Source organism: Bidens hawaiensis, unplaced genomic scaffold (genome assembly GCF_021521415.1).
Source record: "Bidens hawaiensis isolate Kalapana, Puna unplaced genomic scaffold, B.hawaiensis_p1.1 tig00031472_1, whole genome shotgun sequence".
NCBI lineage: Eukaryota > Viridiplantae > Streptophyta > Magnoliopsida > Asterales > Asteraceae > Bidens > Bidens hawaiensis.
This window is the reverse complement of record NW_027495306.1, coordinates 884-23,017: the sequence shown is the minus strand read 5'-3', so window position 1 is coordinate 23,017 and position 22,134 is coordinate 884. Positions and strand designations below refer to the sequence as shown.

The window sequence follows — 22,134 nt, the reverse complement described above, 5'->3', positions numbered from 1 at the left end:
AGAGAAGATATTTATAATAATTTCTTACTTAATTCCAAAAAAAATAAAAATGATATGGACGAAAGTGTTCTTGTGTGTTATAATTAATCTAATGGTTCAGATCTTTTCCTATACTTCTTAGGAAAAACTAACTTCTTATTCAAACATTGCTATATATATATATATATATATATATATATATATATGATATATATATATATATATATAAAAGGTAACTATCCTAAGAGAACCATTGACAAATTGAGAACTTTAAGAACCATTTTGGACCACTAAAAAAATCCTCTAAAAAAATATTAAAAAATTATAAAACAAAAAAAAACAATAATTTTAAAAAGGTAAAAAAACCAAATTCTTATATTTCATTCTGGTTTCATTAAAAAAACGATTTTTTTTTCTTTTTAATTCGTATTATACGTTTATACATATGTATTAGTTACGTAATGTACACATATGTACATTATCATTTACTTTAAATTATGCATATGTGTATAAGAAAAAAAACATGTGTACATATATATACATATATGTATAATTTAGCTAAACCGAATTTTTTTATGTTTTTTTTAGAAACCGGGATGATAAATAAGAAATTTAGTTTTTTTACTTTTTCTATTTTTGTGTTTGTTTTTGTTTTATGATTTTTTTTATTTTTGGATTTTTGGTGGTCCAAAATGGTTCTCATAGTTCTCAATTCCCAAAACGTTTTCATATGATCCTGATCTTATGTATGTGTGTGTGTATATATCAGGTAAGATATTTAGTTACATATAATAAACTTCCTTGCTATATATACTTTTTGGTCTATATCCCGCGTTACGGCATCTAACCGGCACGAATTTAGTTGCGTCGAAGGCAGCGATACTTAACCGTAAACATGATTAGTAAGTACAAAACACATGCTTTTCTAAAGATAATTACATACAGATTAAAAAAAAACATAGTTTAAAGAAAATAAAAACAATAAAAAATCCATGATTTTAAAATCTATCGGTGATAAAACTACAAAAAAGAAAACAATTAAGCATTAGGAAAATTGGATTTTAATAATCCCAACTTTCAGTTATAGGCCAATAATAATCCCAACTTAGTTTATTCCCACCAGTGGTCCCAAATTTAAAAAAGTTGGCTTTCAATAGTCCCCCGTTAAAAAAAACTAACGGCGTTAACTTTTTTCCGAATTTCAAAGTGATTCTTTAGGGCTTTTGATCGGAAGGAGGATACAAGTTGATTAACATAAAACTTAGCTCGAAATGATGCTTCAAATGGCTTGATTAGTGCTACAAATCGGGTGTTCGAACTTCAAATGAACAAAAATTAAGATGTTTTGGGTATCGTTTCGAGCTAAATTTTACATCAATCGACTCGTATCCTTCTTCCGATCTAAAGCTCTAAAAAATCAGTTTGAAATTCGGAAAAAACTTAACGTCGATAGGTTTTTTTTTAATGGGGGGCCATTGAGAGCAACTTTCTTTAAACTTGGGACTACTGGTGGGAATAAATTAGGTTGGAATTATTATCGGCTAATAACAGAAAGTAGGGATTATTAAAATCCAATTTTCCTAAGCATTAAAACTAAATCCGGTCATAAGCAAACCTCAATCAGGCGCAGCAAACAGAGTCTTTAACAAACAATTCTTTAACCACCACAGCATGACAATAAATTGATTTTCTACTAAAATGATTTATATTAAAGCTTAGCATAGGCTTTTGTGTCAATAGTTCATTAGTTTGTTGAATTGATCGATCTATCAACCCTTTTGACTAGTTGGATTACATAAATGGGTCAGATCTAATTCAAGTCTAGATCCGTTGACAAAACACTTTCAATGCTAAAACATTACAATTCACATCAATCTTACTTTTTACAAATGGTGTATCTAATCTTGTCTCAAGTCAAATGATGTCTGGTTTAGGTTCCTGCACAAAATAAACAAGTAATTAGATAGTAAAGAGAATATTTACCCAACCGAAAACACTAAAACTTATATAACCAATTTCATTAAATACAATTTATTATATGAACCATGTACCTTCAAGTTTTAAGAGAAGAGTAAAAAAGTCATAATTTGTAAATGTGCATTTGGTATTGTCATTTGGTAATATTATATGAAGGCTTTGATGGGAGGATATACAAAATTGTCCCTAGAATAATAGTCTACATTTTTTATTAAAGTGATCTATGCATTAACAACAATATACCTATTTGACCTGTTCCCTTTATATATGACAAGTATTTTAACCGGTTAATATAAAACTTAACAAACGTAACACAGAGGTCTTGGATGCGCATGTTTACTATCAAGAGTCGTTCAGCGGTTAAAGGCTTGAGCTGGTTGTTCTCTATGTTGCTTAGCAACCGTGTTACAGTTTCAAGATGCGAGACACTGTCAACAAAATAAAAACAAATTAGCAACGGCATACACCAAATAATAACTTTATTACTTAGGACGTTTGCATAACTTCATTACCATTTATGCAAAACTTGCATACAAATTAAAAGTTACAGATTTAGTCCCCAACCACTTACTTCGCTTTCATAAATGGTACCAAGGTAAAATTAGTAATTTGCGCTCTTTAAAAGTTACACTTAAACCGAGTACTAGTTTACTCTATTAGGTATTACAGTTTAACCCTATTGTCTATTATTGTTATTAGTATATTTACTACTTTCTAAAGTAAAAGAGTAAATTACGCATTATCAAAGGTAGTTAGTAAATGGTCTGTAACTTTTAGAAAGGGCAAAATATTAATCTTATCTGACCAAGAGACCATTTATGAAAGCAAACTAGGTTGCTGGTGACTACATCCGTGACTGTTAAACTTTAAGGACGAAATCCACATTTTGTACCAAACAGGGACCATCCATGTATTTTACTAATTGCAAAATTATCCACAATAAATAAAACAGCAACTATACCTATTCAAGTGTGCAAGAAATTTTTAACCAGGTCGGGTTAGACCAAATAAATTATTTAAAAAATTCTAACAATAATGCACACTTTATGATCAAGAAATAGACACAATTGTAATAACATAAACAATGTGATAGAAACTAAAAATCGAAAGCTTTAATTTCTGAAAATAAAACCCAATTCTAGATGGGGAATCTCCGATTACAAGTAGTACGATAATAATTTCAAATTCTAGCCTAACTAATTGATAAACCTAGTAACCTATAAATAAGCTACCACTACTAGTAACTGCAACTAAACCACCCACTCGGCCACGTTTCTTGTTCTGCAAACTGCCATTTAACCCATGGGTTGGAACCTTCTTTTCTTTAGGGTAGGTTTGACCCACTGGAACTCCTAGGTACGTATCATTACTGCCCTCCTTGAAAACAGACTTGTCCTCAAATCGAGGTGATAAAGGTTTTGCTGGCTCTTGGGGCTGCATCCAGATTGGTTCGAGTTATAGATGGCGGAATGACCCATTTTCTTTGATATCTGGTGGAACCCTCTGCAACTTGACTTCCTGACCATTGATGGTAAATATCAAGAACATCTTGTTCCAGTTGGCTTGGACCGTGTCTAAGGTAGCTAGCCACTGGATGCCTAAAATCACATCTGCTCCGCCCAATGAGAATGGGTAAAAGTCTTGAGTGATTTGGAGGTTCGAGATGTTTAACTTAACATTTTTGCAAATTTGGTTGCAACGGATAACGACACCATTACCGATTCGCACTCCAAAAGGCTCCACCACATGAGTTGGAAGAGCCGCCTTTTTAACGAGAGTGTCGGCCATAAAATTATGAGTTGATCCGCTATCAGCCAGAATTAACACCTGCTGCGAATTGATTGAACCGTGGAGCGTTAAGGCTGGAATATGCGACTTTCCCATCATTGCTTGGACTGATCGCAGCCATATCCTCTTGATTATCCAGTCGATTCTGCCCGGTATTAGCGTCCGGATCGCATGCCTCGTTAGCAACTTCAAGTTGGTGATAACTACTCGCCTTGCAGCGATGTCCCGGTCCAAATTTGTCGCCACATCTGTAACATTCACCTCGGTTATACCTGGACTGTTTTTCTGGATCTGAAAAACGAACCGGTGTGGCTGGCGTGGTGGTTAAGGGTGGGCTGACAGTTGATGAGGCAGGAGTGAACGGTTTTGAATCTGGTTTTAGTTGGGAATTACTGGTGAGTTTCTTTTCAGCTTGGTTGAGGTTAACCTTGGATTCAAATTGGAGTGCAAGACTCGCAGCATTGTAGACAGTGCGTGGCTTATGGATGCGAACATCGGCTTTCAGTTCGTCTTTAAGCCCATTTAGAAACACACCAAGCAAGCAATGATCTGGCCAGTTAGTGACCCTTGCAGACCTCTTAGCGAATTCCAACCGATATTCCTGTGCAGTTCCTGTTTGTTTGATGCTGCATAAGTGTTCATCCGGGTTCTGAAATTCTGCTGGCCCGAAATGCTTTTGCAAGGCATGAACCAAATCTTCCCAAAAAGTGATGACTTGTTCGGAAGATAACCAGGAGTACAAGTCGAGAGCATCTCCTTCAAGATGCATGGAAGCCTTCAAAATCGTTCATCATCAGGGATGTGATAGTACTTGAAGTATTTCTCAGCCTTCAAAATCCAGCCACGTGGGTCACCAGTTGAGAAGGCTGGAAATCAATTTTGGTGTAGGGGCGATATTGATGGTTGGGTCGTCATTGAGTTTCACCATCGTCATGTCTTCCATAACCGCCACTAAATCTGCCATGAGGAGTCACCTTTGGCATAGCGTGGGCCTTGAGGGACGCTACATCCTCCTTGAGAGACTCCATTGATTCAAGACGAGCTGCAATTGCAGCCAATTGAACAGCAACTGGATCTGGATTGGAACCGCTGCTTTCAGGATTGTTTCGTGTTGCAGGTGCCATTTTGATTTTCCCGGCAATGGAACCAGTTGATAGAAACTAAAAATCGAAAGCTTTAATTTCTGAAAATAAAACCCAATTCGAGATGGGGAATCTCTGATTACAAGTAGTACGATAATAATTTCAAATTCTAGCCTAACTAATTGATAAACCTAGTAACCTATAAATAAGCTACCACTACTAGTAACTGCAACTAAACCTCCCACTCAGCCATGTTTCTTGTTCAACAAACTGCCATTTAACCCATGGGTTGGAACCTTCTTTTCTTTAGGGTAGGTTTGACCCACTGGAACTCCTAGGTACGTATCACAATGCCACCAAATAGGCCAATATCAAATAATAGCAAACGATGCCACCAAATAGGTCAATATCAAATAATAGCAAACAATGCCGCCAAATAGGCCAATATCAAATAATAGCAAGCTTGACATGTCATTGATAAGAATATTAAAATTTTGATATTTTGAATATATAAGGAGATAAGAACCTTTGTAAGCCATTGTCCATGTATGCATCCAAGGATGAAATTACTGAAGGCATCTGCTCCAAGACCTGTATCAGATGAAAGTAATTGCATGCTAATATAAGCTTTTAATACACAGTGCATTGTAAAAAAATTCATGTCATTAGGACCTGCTGAGTGTTCTTTATGGTAGATGCTTTAGCCAAGAGGTTTTTAGGAAGCTTTACAAGATTGTCCTGCAGAATAACAAGATAAAATATTTTAAGCCCCAGCACGCAACATAAAGAAAATTACAATGACAATGATTCTTAATGATGATATATACATGAAAACCGAGGTTCTATTATTGATGCTTTATCTATAAAAATGATCAGTTATCACATGGCAATGACAGAACACGCAACACATTCAATAATTGATATATAGACACACACGCACACACTAACACTGTTATCTCATGGCTCTATTTCATTCTGCAGCTTGCTTAAGTACAACCATACAACTAACTGTTAGTTAATTGTTAAGAATCACACAGCATATCCTAAACATTACAACAATTACAAATTCGACCCTCAACTTATTATTATCATATTAACTGAAAACCGTAACACATACTGATGCAGTTTCGGAAGCGATCAATGGCTCGAGAGACTCATGATTAATCAAAAGACGATAAATTGAACCGAAGTTCCAAGAACAATGTTTTTATAATAATAAACTTAATCGAAAACTTCTAATCTAAACAACCTTGGATCCATATTTATACTAAACATGGAAAAAGATAAACTAGGAAACGAGATAACATAAAATAATAAAAGATATTAAAAATCAAAATTCAAATATAGAGATAATTCTGCATCACATACAGTTGACATACAGATATTCAAATGAAAACTATTAACTAATTAGGAACCAAAGAACCACCCTTTGGCCCTTGGCTCATATTTCAATGGATGGCTGAGATCTGAACAGTTATTTTCCCCTCCACTCAATGAATTGTGACCATCCCATCCTCATCTATTGCACTATCATTAAAGGTCAAAAGGTGGTTGTCATCTGCACTAACCCATGTTTGTTTATAAATGCGTGTACATATATGTACACATATATAGACATTACAGAGGAACATATGAAATTCTGTTATACGCGCCCTTCAGGCCTATGAAAATCAAAACCTTCTATTTTCTTTATACCGTTTCATACACATGGTCTTGGAGCTTAGGGTCTCTTTGGAAGCAGCATCTCTATCTTTTGAGATAGAGGTATGGTTTGCCTACATCCCACCCTCCGCAAACACTGCTGATAGCCTTGCTATTGGCTGGATTGCAACCGGGTATGATTGATTTTGATTTGATTTTGTCCAAAGTAGCAACTAAAGGAAATTAAAGGAATTCGGTGAATGTCAGGAAAAAATCGCTTTCCACAGTTCTTTCAAGGAAAGAACAAGAAGGAACATTTGGGTTTATTTTCTTATGAAGAAAAAAAATCTTTGTTTTTATTTTCTGTTTTATTTCGTAGCAAATTATATCTTTCCCTTCCCTTGTTTTCTCTCCTTAGTTCCCTTCCCCTTGTTTACTTCTGTTTATTAAACTCAAAACCCCCTTTTCAATCGCCTTAAGTGATCTTCAGTACCAGCAATTGGATCTTTGATATGGTAACAAACAGTTTTTACTAGGTATAATATGTATGGTTGTTGTTTTATAGCAATTAAAAAGTGGTGTTAGGTAATTACTTAATCAAACATCAGGGTTAGGTAATTGGCCAAAGGAGAGTATAGTATGATACCTGAGATGGGGAGGATTGAAGCATGATGCGGATAAGATTAGAAGTGGAGAGAACCGCCTGTGAGATTTGATCCGTAACCACCCTTGACTTCTGTCTGCGTCCTCTTCCTGCTCCTGCTGCTGGACCTGGAGAAGAAGAAGAAGAAGAAGAAGAAGAAGAAGATGATGGTTCCATTGGTGTTGGGTACAAACGGAACACTAATGTGTTTTTAACTCTTTAGAAACCAAGTATTATTGCATACCCCATTTGATCCTAAAACTCTAAAATCAGTGTGCGATTTATCAGCTTCCACCCGATTGCCGATTGCTTTAGTTTTAATTGAGTACTGTTAACACAAATTCATGGGTATAACTTTTAACAAAATCAGATAGTTCTTAAACGAGTTATAACATCTCATTAAATTAAAAATTAGTGTTACCAATTATTTGATATGAAAAACCTATAAAAAAAGGATATACTAAAATTTAATATCCAATTTAAAAAGAAAAAGATATTATTTATAATTAATAAGCAATTTTATAGTAAAAAACATAAGTGGATCATGGGTCATCAAATCCAGATAGCTTTTAAACAGGTTATAACACATCATTTATTTATGAAACACTCTCATCATCAAATCCTAAGTATATTATTAACTTTCTTACAATAAAGAAAACTAAAATCCAAAAAATAAATATTAAAAAACAAAAAATATAAAACAACCATTCTCGTAAGCCATCAGATTGCTTTATTTGTAAATGAAGGTTTTCTCACGCATTTGACCCGAATTCACGAGTAAAGGTCTCACCAAACTCAGATAGCTCTTAAACGGATTACGACATCTCATTATATTAAAATTAATCTCATAAAATATTTGATATGAAAATCCTATAAAATAGGGATATACTAAAAATTAATATACTATTTTATTTAAAAAAAGATAGTATTTATAATTAAGAAACAATTTTATAATAAAGAAAATAAATGGGTAATGGGCATCACCAAACCCAGATAGCTTTTAAACCGGATTATAACATATCATTTATTTGTGAAACCATTTTATCATCAAACCTCAAGTATATTAATTATTAACTTTCTTACAATAAATAAAATTAAAATCCAAATATATATATATAAATATTAAAAACGAATAATGTAAAGCAACCCCCGTAATATGGGAGATAAAATCTAGTGGTGTAATATACTTGAGTAGGGGCATGTTGGTAAAACCCAAGCATTGAGTCGATAAGTTGACGTGAATTTGGCCAGTTTCGGTTACGTGCATTATTGTATCTGAACTAAAACCAAAATATTCTATGTTTACTTGGTCGACAAACCCGGGCGATGGTAAAACCCAAAACGCTTGGGCATTGAGGCGGTAACACGAAATATATTCAGTCAGTTCCGGTTATGTTCGTTACGGTACATGAACTAAAAAAGAGAAAAAAATACAAATCAAGATGGACCAATGAGTTGGCGTTGGTAAAACTAGAACGTTATCGGTCTCGGATGTTGAGGTTATGAGTCTACGAGAACTCGGTTAATTTCCTTCACATTTGAAGACTTTTATTTTCTTTTAACTCGTTTAATATTCAAACTGCGTGCATATTAACCCCGATCATCCAACGACTCTGATATAAGGTTGTAACCAGTCCTAATAAGCATCTTTAGCATTTAACACCATCCTGAAACACAAAAGCATGGTAGAAGTACCATAGTTAAAATTACAACCTTAACGAAAATAAACAATTAACACATTAAAATACATGATTCACACCCGACCATCAACCATCACGTTACAAGAAGAAGATACCCAACCTGATGATGATACAGGGAGGTACAACATAACCTATTCCCATAAGCATTTAAGTGAACACAAGGCATCATGGAAGGAGCAACAAGTCATTTTCAAGTAGTGCGTGGTGGTCCATCCAACAAGCGCGCACTAATCAGCGCAACGATAGTGGGAACTTACATTTCTAAGAGCCTCTTAATAGATAGGGGAAGTTCATAAGACATTGCATGTCCTTAAAGGGTGTTTTGACTAGTCTAAAGTTTACCCTTTTTTATTTTTCAAAATGTTCTATGCCAAAATAAGGAGTAACAGCACATACAACTTATTAGCTATGGATGTGAGACGAAACCTCTTCCTACCTATATATGGTAGGAAGAGGGCGGAGTTGGTTGCATGATATGTGTGGGATGGTATCCAAAGATGGAATGATTCAGGGGTGAAGTTTTAAGTTAAGGCATTGATAGTGGATCGAGGTAAAGTGTAAATGTCTTGTCACGTCATTGCTACGTAGGTGAAAAATGCGTAAAAAAAAAAACCTGTAACAATTTCATATGAAAATTAATTAAAAAAGATTAAAAGAAAAATAAACATATGATTATGATTGGTTAAGAAATTTTAAAAAATAACTCATGTAAATTGAGTAATGGTTCAATCTAACACGCTACGTCATTTCTCCTTTCAAGCTTGCGCCCTCAACGCTTAAAAAACAACCTGCCCGTTTTGATGTCCATACGCTTTTTGCTTACGTGGAGGAGGGCGTGCCTACACTACATATCTAGCAGGTTTGGAATTGAGTTTAAAAACAACTTATTGACTTATTGAAATTTTCAAAAACAATATGTTAAAAAAAATGTTTAGAATCACAAAAGTTCTTATTTTAGCTTTTTGTTAAAGTTAAATAGTTGTTTTGTAAAATCCATAAATTTTGGCTTTTCAAAATGGTTTTTTGAAAATTCTAATAAGTCAATAAATTGTTTTCAAACTCAATCCTAAACATGCCTAGATGAATTTATTGAGTCAGACATAACACTTTTTTATAAAACTATTACTGTACAACAATTGAGGACTTGGCAAGGACTTTGGAGCTGCCAAGTCCTGATTGGTGCACTTGACGGCATCGTATTGGTCGTTGGCATATTTTTTTGTTTTTTAGTTATGATATTGTAATGAACATAAGTGAGCCGACCGAACGCCAATTTTTTGTTTTTGTATGTTTTAATTCCGGTACACCATTCTCTTAAGCAATCTGATTGCTTTATTTGTAAATGAAGATTTCTCACGTATTTGACCTGAATTCACGGGTAAAGGTCTCACCAAACTCAGATAGCTCTTAAACGGATTATAACATTTCATTATATTAAAAATTAATCTCATAAAATATTTGATATGAAAATCCTATAAAATAGGGATATACTAAAAATTAATATACTATTTTAGTTAAAAAAAGATAGTATTTATAATTAAGAAACAATTTTATAATAAAGAAAATAAATGGGTAATAAATGGGTAATGGGTATCACCAAATCCAGATAGCTTTTAAACCGGATTATAACATATCATTTATTTGTGAAACCATTTTATCATCAAACCTCAAGTATATTAATTATTAACTTTCTTACATTAAATAAAATTAAAATCCAAATATACATATATGAATATTAAAAACGAATAATGTAAAGCAACCCCTAATACAGGGAATAAAATCTAGTGGTGTAATAAACTAGCGTTTTCGCCGGCGTATTGCGTAGGGGCATGTTGGTAAAACCCAAGCATTGAGTTGATAAGTTGACGTGAATTTGGCCAGTTTCGGTTACGTGCATTATTGTATCTGAACTAAAACCAAAATATTCTATGTTTATTTGGTCGGCAAACCCGGGCGATGGTAAAACCCAAACGCTTGGGTATTGAGGCGGTAACACGACACAAATTCAGTCGGTTCCGGTTATGTTCGTTACGGTACAGGAGCTAAAAAAGAGAAAAAAAAATACAAATCAAGATGAACCAATGAGTTGGCGTTGGTAAAACCAGAACGATATCGATCTCGGATGTTGAGGTTGTGAGTCTACGAGAACTCGGTTAATTTACTTCACATTTGAGGACGTACCGGAATTAAAACAAACAAAAACACAAAATTGGCGTTCGGTCGACTTCATTTATGTTCATTACGATATCATAAATAAAAAAAAATATGCCAACGACCAATACGATGCCGTCAAGTGCACCAATCAGGACTTGGCAGTACCAAAGTCCTCAATTGTTGTACAATAATAGTTTTATAAAAAATATTATGTCCGATTCAATAAATTCATCTAGGCATGTTTAGGATTGAGTTTGAAAACAATTTATTGATTTATTAGATTTTTCAAAAAACCATTTTGAAAAGCCAAAATTTATGGATTTTACAAAACAACAATTTAACTTTAACAAAAAGGTAAAATAAGAACTTTTGTGATTCTAAACATTTTTTTAACATATTGTTTTTGAAAATTTCAATAAGTCAATAAGTTGTTTTTAAACTCAATTCCAAACCTGCTAGATATGTAGTGTAGGCACGTCCTCCTCCACGTAAGCAAAAAGCGTATGGACATCAAAACGGGCAAGTTGTTTTTTAAGCGTTGAGGGTGCAGGCTTGAAAGGAGAAATGACGTAGCGTGTTAGATTGAACCATTACTCAATTTACATGAGTTATTTTTTAAAATTTCTTAACCAATCATAATCATATGTTTATTTTTCTTTTAATCTTTTTTAATTAATTTTCATATGAAATTGTTACAGGTTTTTTTTACGCATTTTTCACCTACGTAGCAATGACGTGATAAGACATTTACACTTTACCTCGATCCACTATCAATGCCTTAACTTAAAACTTCACCCCCCGAATCATTCCATCCTTGGATAACATCCCACACACATATCATGCAACCAACTCCGCCCTCTTCCTACCATATATAGGTAAGAAGAGGTTTTGTCTCACATCCATAGCTAACAAGCTGTATGTGCTGTTACTCTTTATTTTGACATAGAACATTTTGAAAAATAAAAGGGGGAAACTTTAGACAAGTCAAAACACCCTTTAAGGACATGTAATGCCTTATGAACTTCCCCTATCTATCAAGAGGCTCTTGGAACTATAAGTTCCCACTATCGTTGCACTGATTAGTGCGCGCTTGTTGGATGGACCACCACGCATTACTTGAAAAATGACTTGTTGCTCCTTCCATGATGCCTCGTGTTCACTTAAATGCTTATGGGAATAGGTTATGTTGTACCTCCTTGTATCATCATCAGGTTGGGTATCTTCTTCTTGTAACGTGATGGTTGATGGTCGGGTGTGAATCATGTATTTTAATGTGTTAACTGTTTATTTTCATTAGGTTTGTAATTTTAAATGTGGTACTTCTACCATGCTTTTGTGTTTCAGGGTGGTGTTAAATGCTAAAGATGCTTATTGGGACTGGTTACAATCTTATATCAGAGTCGTTGGATGATCGGGGTTAATATGCACGCAGTTTGAAGATTAAACGAGTGAAAAGAAAATAAAAAAATATGAACTTCTATTCCCTCACGACACGCAAGCCATATTCCTCGCAACACACGAGAGATCCCTGAAGGTGCCATGATTATTTTGTCCTTCATGACACGTGAAGGACTTGGCAAAAACGCTTTGCGACACGCTATCACACCCAGACCAAAAGTGGCGGAACATGCCGGGGCGCAACGTTGATTGCACATGAACGCATGACACTTTTAAAGTGACAATAATTAAACATTTCCTTTAATGAATTGAAACCCAAATAAAAGTTTTCCAAAACACGTTACGATCAAACAAAGATATCAATACAACATAAGTAAATTGTCCAATTTAAATATCTTAACGGTCCTACTAGTTGATAAAGTCTTCGTTCTTAATTCAACCTAAAATCAAAGCTATAGCATGTATAAAAATATATTTGATCAACACCAATGTTGGTGAGCAATAAACTAGTTTTATTATATATATAATGAGGCAAATGTCACAATTCACATGTGTAAATAGAACGTCGCAAACAACCAGTGCATATGCAATGTAAATAACCGAGGCTCCTTTCTATTAGCAACAACCATATTACAAGGAAGATGTAACTAAGGCCCTATTCTATTTGGCACAAAGCCAAAATAGTTAAAGGGGGGGGGGGGGAGATATGATCATACTTATTGAGGCACAATAAAATTGAAAATAAACACTTAAGCATGTCATCATGATGAGGTTTACAATGTCACACCCCAACCTATAGTGAAAATGCCGCCCGCATGAACTGATTGCTCATAGCTCATAAGACACTATCATGCTATATTTATGACAATATCTAAATTATTTATTAAATAAAATAAGTACACATCGGCTAAACAAGCACAGTAAATCCAATAGAAAAAAAAAACAAAACATTCAAACTTGTCTTTTTATTAAATACCCTAAAATCCAAACTAAGTCTTCAAATTTTCACTTCAACCATGTATATAACCGACAATATACGCACAAAATACAATATGTTTGTCAACATAAAGTTAAGCAAGTAATCACAGTTGATAATAAATATAATATATGATAAAAACGCAAATCAATACTGAGTATTAGCAATTAATTGGCGTCGTTTGACCATGCCACATGAACACTGGCTACAGCTATTAAGAAGACGTATGTGTTGGACTCCGTCTTCCCAAGACACATATTACAATTGATGTGGCTAGTACGTTATGATCCAAGTCAGATCATACCCAATAACAAGCTAGACAAACACCAATAATATTTGTTTATAGATGATCTGATCATAGTGAATAAATATTAACACTTATGATATTCAGAAAAGGGTTTCTAAATACATTGCACTTGTGAAATAAATAAATCATATGGTTGATTATATTTGAGAGAAGACATTTCATAATGTTATTTAAAGTTGGTTAAATAACTATATGTAAGGCTTATTACTTTTGTATGTTACTTGAACCATTTTATGTCACATTTTATAAAATAAAACATAACATAAGTTTTATAATAAAAATGTGATTTTGGTTTTGAGTTTGAATTTGAAAGGGGAGCCAAAAGTGGCTGCCCCCCCCCCCCTTCCCACCTCTCTCTCATCTCTTTATTACAAAACAACATGCAAGAGTTTTGGTTGGTCTAGTTGGGTGGTGCCTTGAAGACTCAACTTTCTCTCTCACACACAAGACATAAAAACTCTCTCCCTTTTCTCTCTAATTTTTGGCCAAGAGAGGAAGAACGAGAAGGAGTTTTTCAAAGTGTAAATCCTAGCATACAAGGGTGTTTTGTTAGAGGCTTGAAGGGTATACAAGCTTGAGGGTCTTCTCCTATGAAGACTAGCCATTCAACCATCCTTCTCTTCATCTTTCTAAAGCTTCTTGAAAGGTTGTCTTGCATGAACATCTTATGGTTGTTTGTGTTGGTAAGCAAGTAGTTTCGTATATGGATCCTGGTTTTGGGTTTTACATATAAAATCGGTTTTATATACATCTAAATAACAAGATTTAAAACTATTTTATCTGCTGCGTTTTTCATATAAAATAGGTTAATATTACTTTGATAATCTTGTTAAAACCCAACAATGGCATCAAGATCCGTTATACGAATGCATGCTTCAATAGATCTAAAAAAATTTCAGGTTTTATGGTGTGGCTCACCATATGGCTGAAAGTTTTTTGGGTTTTTGGTTACCCATTGGTTTTTCAAGATTATAATATACATGCATGTGGTAATATTGAAGAATTAAGTCATTTGGATGATTAGTTGTTTTGTTTGGACAAAACCCGAAACTTTCGGTTCACATATGCTTGGCCGAAAGTTTGAGGTTAAAATGGGGAACCATTTTAGACTTGTAATACTTGCATATTTAGATGTGCATTGGATGTTCATAACCTAGCCATGGCCTTGTGTTTGGATGAATGCTTGTGTTGTGGTTCATTTGATTATTCAATTTGGTTATAATATTCATTTATTTGGGTTTGTAATCTATTTATTTATTTCATATTAGTTTGTAATAATAAGTAGATTAGTTGTATTTATTTTACTATAGAAAAATGTATTAGGATATATTTATGTAAAAGAAGATGCAAGAAAGGAAGCCCAAATAAAGTGGAGGAGTCACAACACAAAGTGGACGCTTGAGGCATTTGGATGCGGAATCAATTGGGAGTTCACCGACACGAGCCTTGTGTCAATTTTGTCCCTTAGGAGAGACTTTTTTGGCACACTTGTTTCGGTCAACAAGTGTTGTCAAGATTAGGTGGCTATGGTTATGAACTTGTGGTTGTTTTATTTATGCTTGCTTGGTTGATTTATATTTTGTTTTATCTTACTTGCATATGGATAGTTAACAACTTAAAATCAACAACTTGCATAAAATCGATTCCTTAGAAATCGTTAGGTAATAAAATTGGTTTTATTAAAGATTAATAATTTCACAATAAAATGGGTTTTATAAGAAGGAACTTTGAAAATGGGTTTTCAACTAAGTACCATACATTTGAACGCATGCAAATGAAAGGTACATAAATTGTTTTTCAATCTAGAATTTAGAAAACGAAAATCCTTTTTTGTTGATACATGACTTGGGCATCTCGGTCTTTATTATCTTATTATTATATGTTTGATTAATGTAAGGGTATTTTGGTAAATAGCCCATTCGCTCTAATGTAAAGCTATTCGTTACCCCGTAACGAATAAGCTACATTCGTTATGTTTGTAAGCCACATTCATTAACCCTGCTTAACGAATGTGACAACGAATGAAGGGCATTCGTTAGTATTTAATGTAACACGAATGAGTCTGTTCATTCGTTAGTATTAATGTAACGAATGTCACATTTGTTAAACGTTAAGTTAACAAATGTGTCATAGTCTATATATATCTATAACATTATTGTTAATGCAAGCAGTTCCTATTTTATACATCCACAGCCTTGTTACTCTGCCCAAATATTCTCTCAATATACATAACACACATACTAAGTGTATTACACCGTAAAAGTATCATTCAATCAACGAAGAACACGTGTCATCAACGATCTAGATCCGTATGCTCTTTCAAGTGGTATCAGAGCCATTTTGATCGGATCTTCATGTTATTTTGTTGATAATTCATATCAATTCGTCACGGATTTAGTCAATTTTGTTACGAATTGACTGAAATTAGTGTTGGATATGTTATGGTGAAACAGAGGTTTCATATTAATGGTATTCGGACTGATTTAACTGTAATTAGGTTCTCTATTAAGGTAATTAGCATGGTTAATAGAGGATTGAGTTCTAATTGAGTGTTAATTGGATGGAATTGAAGTGTAATTGGAATGTGAGGTTAATGTTGGTTAATGGACTGTTTAATTGAGTGTATGATTGGATGTTTGTTATTACGGACGGGAACAATGAGGTTCGGATTTGGATTCCAAGCAGATTGATATAGGTTTTGTTGAATTCGGACCTAATTGGACATATATGGACTTAAGATTGGTTTGAACATTTGAAGGATGATTCGTTATCAGGTTGAATACTGATTCGTTATCAGTTTGAAGACTGATTCGTTAGTTTGAAACTTGATTCGTTAAGCGATTTAAGATTGATTCGTTAAAATGTCTAACTGCTCAATCGTTAACGAGTCATTTTTTAATCCTTATTCGTTAGTCAAACCTTTGTTCAACTCATTCGTCATCAACATTCAATTAACTTTCGTTACTCATTCATATACTCATTCGTTATTCATTTGTACACACATTCGTTACCAAATTCTTACTCATTAACTTTCACCATTCGTTAAACATTCTCTATCATTCTAATTCATTACTGATGCTAGACTGTCGCTATCTTGTCAAAAACAAGTAAATCAGTGTCCAAATCACCTAAGTAAGTAGGGTGTCGAACCACGAGGAGTATGTGGTCAATGTGAAGTGAAATCAATTCCTAAACTTATGAAGTAACTTACTTAACAGTGCTGATCACACTAGCCAATAGATTTGGGTTTTAAAATAAACGAACAATTAATCAAGTATTCTATCAGTCAAACAAAGCAAATTACACCCGGGAATCCAAGTAAGCAACCTAACAGCAAACTCATGCAACTTAACAGATAAACTATCTTGTGTCTACTATAGACTGACTAACCGGTTAAACCTTAGGCATGCACGCTTGCTAACACACGACACTGGTTATCAAACGGTCCCTGCTAGTGTGACTCAACTAAGGGCAAGCGTATGCTTTCTCACAATTAACAGGTCAACACAATCCTATGAGCAGTTATTATAGCAACCGACAAACTAATCGTTCTGATCAAAATAAACCTAAACCGACTGATTGTACAGACATACTAAACATCAATACTCATAGATTAACATCAAGACAATTACAATTAGTTGTTCTAGTACATGAGAAATAAACTGAACTATTACAAACTATACATCCCGGGTATGACTCGAAGGATCTAGTCGCGTCTCGGCATCTCTCGGTCTTCGATTCTGATGAGTTGGATCATATATATGGCCTTGAGGTGATTGGAAATGATGTTAGGCGGCTATTCCTCTCCAAGAATGCTCTGGAAACTCAATGATGGCATCTAGGGTCGTCAAAACGAGATATAAAACAAAACCCTAACTTTCCTGTCGGTGGTGACCATTGCGTAGAGCGATGGTCCTCCTCCCTTGACCATTGCGCTACTCAATGGTCCTAGATGACTTCATATTTGGATTCTTCTCGTTGAGAAACCTGAATTTCATATATTATGGGTCCCGTAACTCATTTTCTAGCCCAAGATATGCTCGTTTTACTTCCTGGTCGCTTTTTATGAACCCATCTTGTTCAGTTTTTGCATCGGCTTTAGGTTTCTCATCCAAACTCTTCCCGAATCCTTCTAACACTTCCTAAGACTTCAATTTATGCTATGTTCTTCTCAAGATATCATTCCATGCTCGTACAAGTCTCCAATTTAGCATCTTTAACGATCAATGACTTGAAATACAAAAGAACGTATGAAGTACCAAAGTTCTAACAATATACTAAACAAAACTACATAATTAACACACTAATATATATATATATATATATATATACAAAATACCTGAACATCACATACCCACACTTATCTTTTGCTTGCCCTCAAGCAAAACTCTAAAGCAAACATCAACCTCCATCATAGGTATATCAATTATCACATTAATACTAGCAAGGTTTAATGTTATACCCAGTTTCCCAGACTGACACTTTCTAGATTGACAACCCAAAAATAAGTTAATGCTACAATAAAACCCTAGAATATTCCAAACAAGTGTACTTTGTTTTCGGTTAGGGCATACATGTTCACACCCCTCACACTATCAACACTCCTCTTGGTTTAATATTTGGAGTAGCAAAAGATGTGCCAGTATATGTCTCTGCCCTCAAAATACCTATTATGAGTTACAACTTAATATGCTTGAAGGTCAGTCTTATCTCCACCCATTAACCACCAGTTGCATAAAGACTCGAATTGAGGCTTTTGCTGATGCTTAGGTTTGGGAGCGGATTAGGCTTATTTAGTGACTCAGGTGGATGAAACCCAGTTAAACAAACCAATATACAGACTCACGAATACAAACGAACTAATTACATAATCAACTGCTACTTACATACTCAACTGCTAATTACAACTGAAATACTAAACTGATAATTTCTTTTTGTGTTTTTGCTGATTTTTCAGAATTTTATTTTTAGAAATACTGATAAGTACAACTCTGACTTCACAAATTTACAACTCGTCTGACTAAGTACAACTCGATATATGTACGACTCGATAACGAACTGGATTCCATCACACGGGTTAAAATAAAACAAAGGCCAAGTTTGCAATGGTATGTAGTGTTCAGTTTAGCAAATGAAAAAGGAATATGGTCCAAACGAGCTCCTAAGGGATAATGTCGGATAAGGAATTTATTTAGTAGGGAATGATGTACGGAATAGGTTTTCTAAAGTCCTAATCTCTATACAGGTATTAAAATCTCGATAATCATGTGACAAGCAAGTTCTAATTCTGTAAAACATACCGGTTTCCCTCAATCAATGCCAAGACATGTTTTATATTTATTATATAATATGTGTATTAAGTATAGGGGCTAATCTCAGAATATGTCTGGAAATAAGTGCTGCCGATATGAACATGTATACCCATCCCCTTGACTCGTTATCCCCACCTAAACGATTCCATTTTCAATATCTCATTTTAAAAACATTTGTCGGGAAAACTATTGAGAAGCTGAAAAACCAACCATGATCAAAGACCTCTAACTTGGCGTTAATAGCAATAACTAACAGTTAATAACTTAGGTTTCTGAATACTCTTCGAGATACTATAGGGCTAAAATTTTCAATTTTCCCCCATCCCCACACTTGAGGATGACATTGTCCTCAATGTTAAGATTTTAAAACAATTAACAAACATTTGAGGGACGGGGTTGAATTGAATGTTTAACAATTTAAAATCGGGCTCTAATGTGATAGTTCTAACACAAAAGTCTACAATTAAACTCTCAACACGCAAACTAAAATAACAAAATAAATAATGAAACTGAAATTACCTGATATGATTAATAAGGCAATACTAAAAAATGGCTCGCAAACCCTAACAAAAACTCATCTTCTCCAAGACAAACTGAATCTGCAAAATCTCAAAACGTGTAGAAGCAAGCTTCTCACCAAAACATAGGTACTTGTTTAAACGAAATAACATAAGTCTTAAACGTTAAACATAAATAACAAGTGATTCTTCCTCTTAATGATGTCAGTCTTCCTCTTATTGCCACGTGTCTTCATCAAGCAACCTGCCTCATTCTATTCACCTGCGTGCATACTAAAAGTCAGCTACATTGAGTGAGTTCTAGTTAATCAATTAACATACATACATTCATATCTATACTTATATGTGTCCGAAGATACGTATTTCATACACCACTATTACTCATTCATACATACATACATACATACATACTTACACACTTTCTTTCATACTTTCCTATGGTATACCGTAAGCTATTCCATTTCTTCTGTCTCAGATATTATTTGGGTCCGGCCCCTCTGTCTTAGATATTACTAGGGTCTGGTCCCTTTGTCTTAGATATTATTAGGGTCTAGTCCCTTCTGTCAGATATTATTAGGGTCTGGTCTCTCCTGCTACTGTCTCAGATATTATTGGATCTGGTCTCTTCTATCTCGCATAACCATACAACTATACATGTCCCTTTAATAGTCCAAACATTCATTTCAAACTTTCATTATCATATGTGCATACTTTCATACTTTCTAGTTCTATATATAATTATATATACACACATTCATACAAACATTTTATAATAATAACATTCAATATATAATCATACATGTATCATACACTTATCACTTAAGATAAGTGTATTAACTATCACATAGTAGTATGCACATAGCCCCTAAAAATGTCACAGAGTAAAGAGGGCTAGAAACTCACCTGGATCGTGTTACGTTCAGAGTTAATAGTAATCCCCTTCCTAAGTTGTGCATGGCTAACTGTTTAACATATATATTCATTAATTAACCGTTGTACTAACTAAATAATGAATTAAATTTGTACTTTATTAATCTAGCGTGTTTGATATCTAGGCTCGTTTGTTTGGCTAACAAATCTAACGAGATTACTTTGTTTAACGATGGTCTTTATTTCGTGTTCGTTCTTTTAAATTATATATATACTCTTCTCCTTTATTATAGATATATGTTAATGTCACACCCTGACAAGCACAATGCGAAAGCGTAAAACGGGAATGTAATAGACGCCTCTGGTATCAACCACATTGTTTATAAAGAAACATTACAAACTAATTTACAATATATTACATTGGTCTATTTTTGTTTACAAACTAGGTATTATAACAAAATATGTTCGTTAAACTATTCTATTCGTACTAATAACCTTGCGTCTATTCACATAGCATCAACCACACCTTTGACACGTAGCAGATCACCAAGTTATTCCAACTTTGGTATCCCTGAAAAGCAGATTAAACGGGTCAACTACAAAAGTTGGTGAGTTTCACGAGTTTCATGAAAACAGTTGTGAGCAACTATAAGTAACCATTGTAAATATGATATAAGTATGTTGTATGTAAATGACGTAATTATGCTAAGCTACAATGAAGCCTTGACTGTATGTGCTGCGTGCATCCATTTTCCACGCCCAATCAACCACTGTGGCCCCCTTTCCGCTCAAAATATGCCCCAAGTAACTATGTCTAACACTACATAGCGTGTTTGTATATTTATGGTCATGTGCAAACGGGGCAAAGTCTTAGCAATACATGCCAGCTCCGTTTGGGTTTGTCAAACCAATAGCACTATTCACAAGCCATCGGTTCGAAGTTAATCACAGTGTTAGTGGGGACTTTCGTGTGTTAGCACTTAGATAATTCACATCAATACATGTTTCAGGTATGTATATGTAATCAAACATGCTTTTCACCCCAAAAGTGTTGAGTTGGATTTTTGATAAGGAATATTGGAATCTTCTGAACCTCCTCAAAAAACAGCTAAGTATGGACCTCGAGTAAGCCTAGACGATTGAGCATGGTTTTACTACTTCGAGCAAGGTCTTCAAAACCTTAAATGGTTGATTATTCTACGTGTTAAGGCTTCGAGCAAGCTACACTTCAACGAGCAAGAGTATTCTTCTATCGAGCATAGATTGCCAATCGAGCAAACAGTTTGATCTTACAAGTTTCAACCAAGTGTTACGAGCACAGGATGATCGAGCACATGGGGACAAGCATGGATGCAATAAGATGTCACGTGATCAAAGCAAGGACATCGAGCACAGTTCAGTTCCACGAGCAAGATTTACATCTGAGCATGCTAAAGATTGCTGAATAAGAAGACTGAAGACATCAAGAAGAATGAGCTTGCTCGATGGACTAGATCGAGCAAAGCATAGTTTAGTCAAGAGGAATGAAGCTGCTGGAGGGGAATATATTCATTGAAGAAATTCTAAGTAAAGAATACTCGAGGACATTCATCGAGCACATCTAACATAGTGAGTTCGCTCGAGCAAGATTGTTACCTTGCTCGAGGACTCAACACTTTGGTTAAAGAGTTGGTGTGTTCTTGTCAACCTTTTTGAAGGTTTTCACCCGATTCACGGTTCTGACAAGTGGTATCAAAGCTTGTGTAAGCTCGTTGAAGGCCACGGGACAGAAGGTTTGTGAAAAAGCTTG

The 22,134-nt window shown here is 34.5% G+C and overlaps 1 protein-coding gene across 1 annotated transcript; it reads right to left on the bottom strand.

Annotated features, from left to right (window-relative positions):
* Positions 1–1,877: 1,877 nt before the first annotated feature.
* LOC143582158 (tobamovirus multiplication protein 2B-like) lies at positions 1,878–7,287 on the bottom strand. The gene is made up of 5 exons (XM_077064788.1): positions 7,114–7,287; positions 5,499–5,564; positions 5,353–5,417; positions 2,241–2,384; positions 1,878–1,917 (listed from the first exon to the last, which is right to left on the bottom strand). Exons 1-5 carry the CDS (start codon positions 7,285–7,287, stop codon positions 1,878–1,880), a joined length of 489 nt encoding a protein of 162 aa, XP_076920903.1.
* Between the last annotated feature and the right edge of the window lie 14,847 nt (positions 7,288–22,134).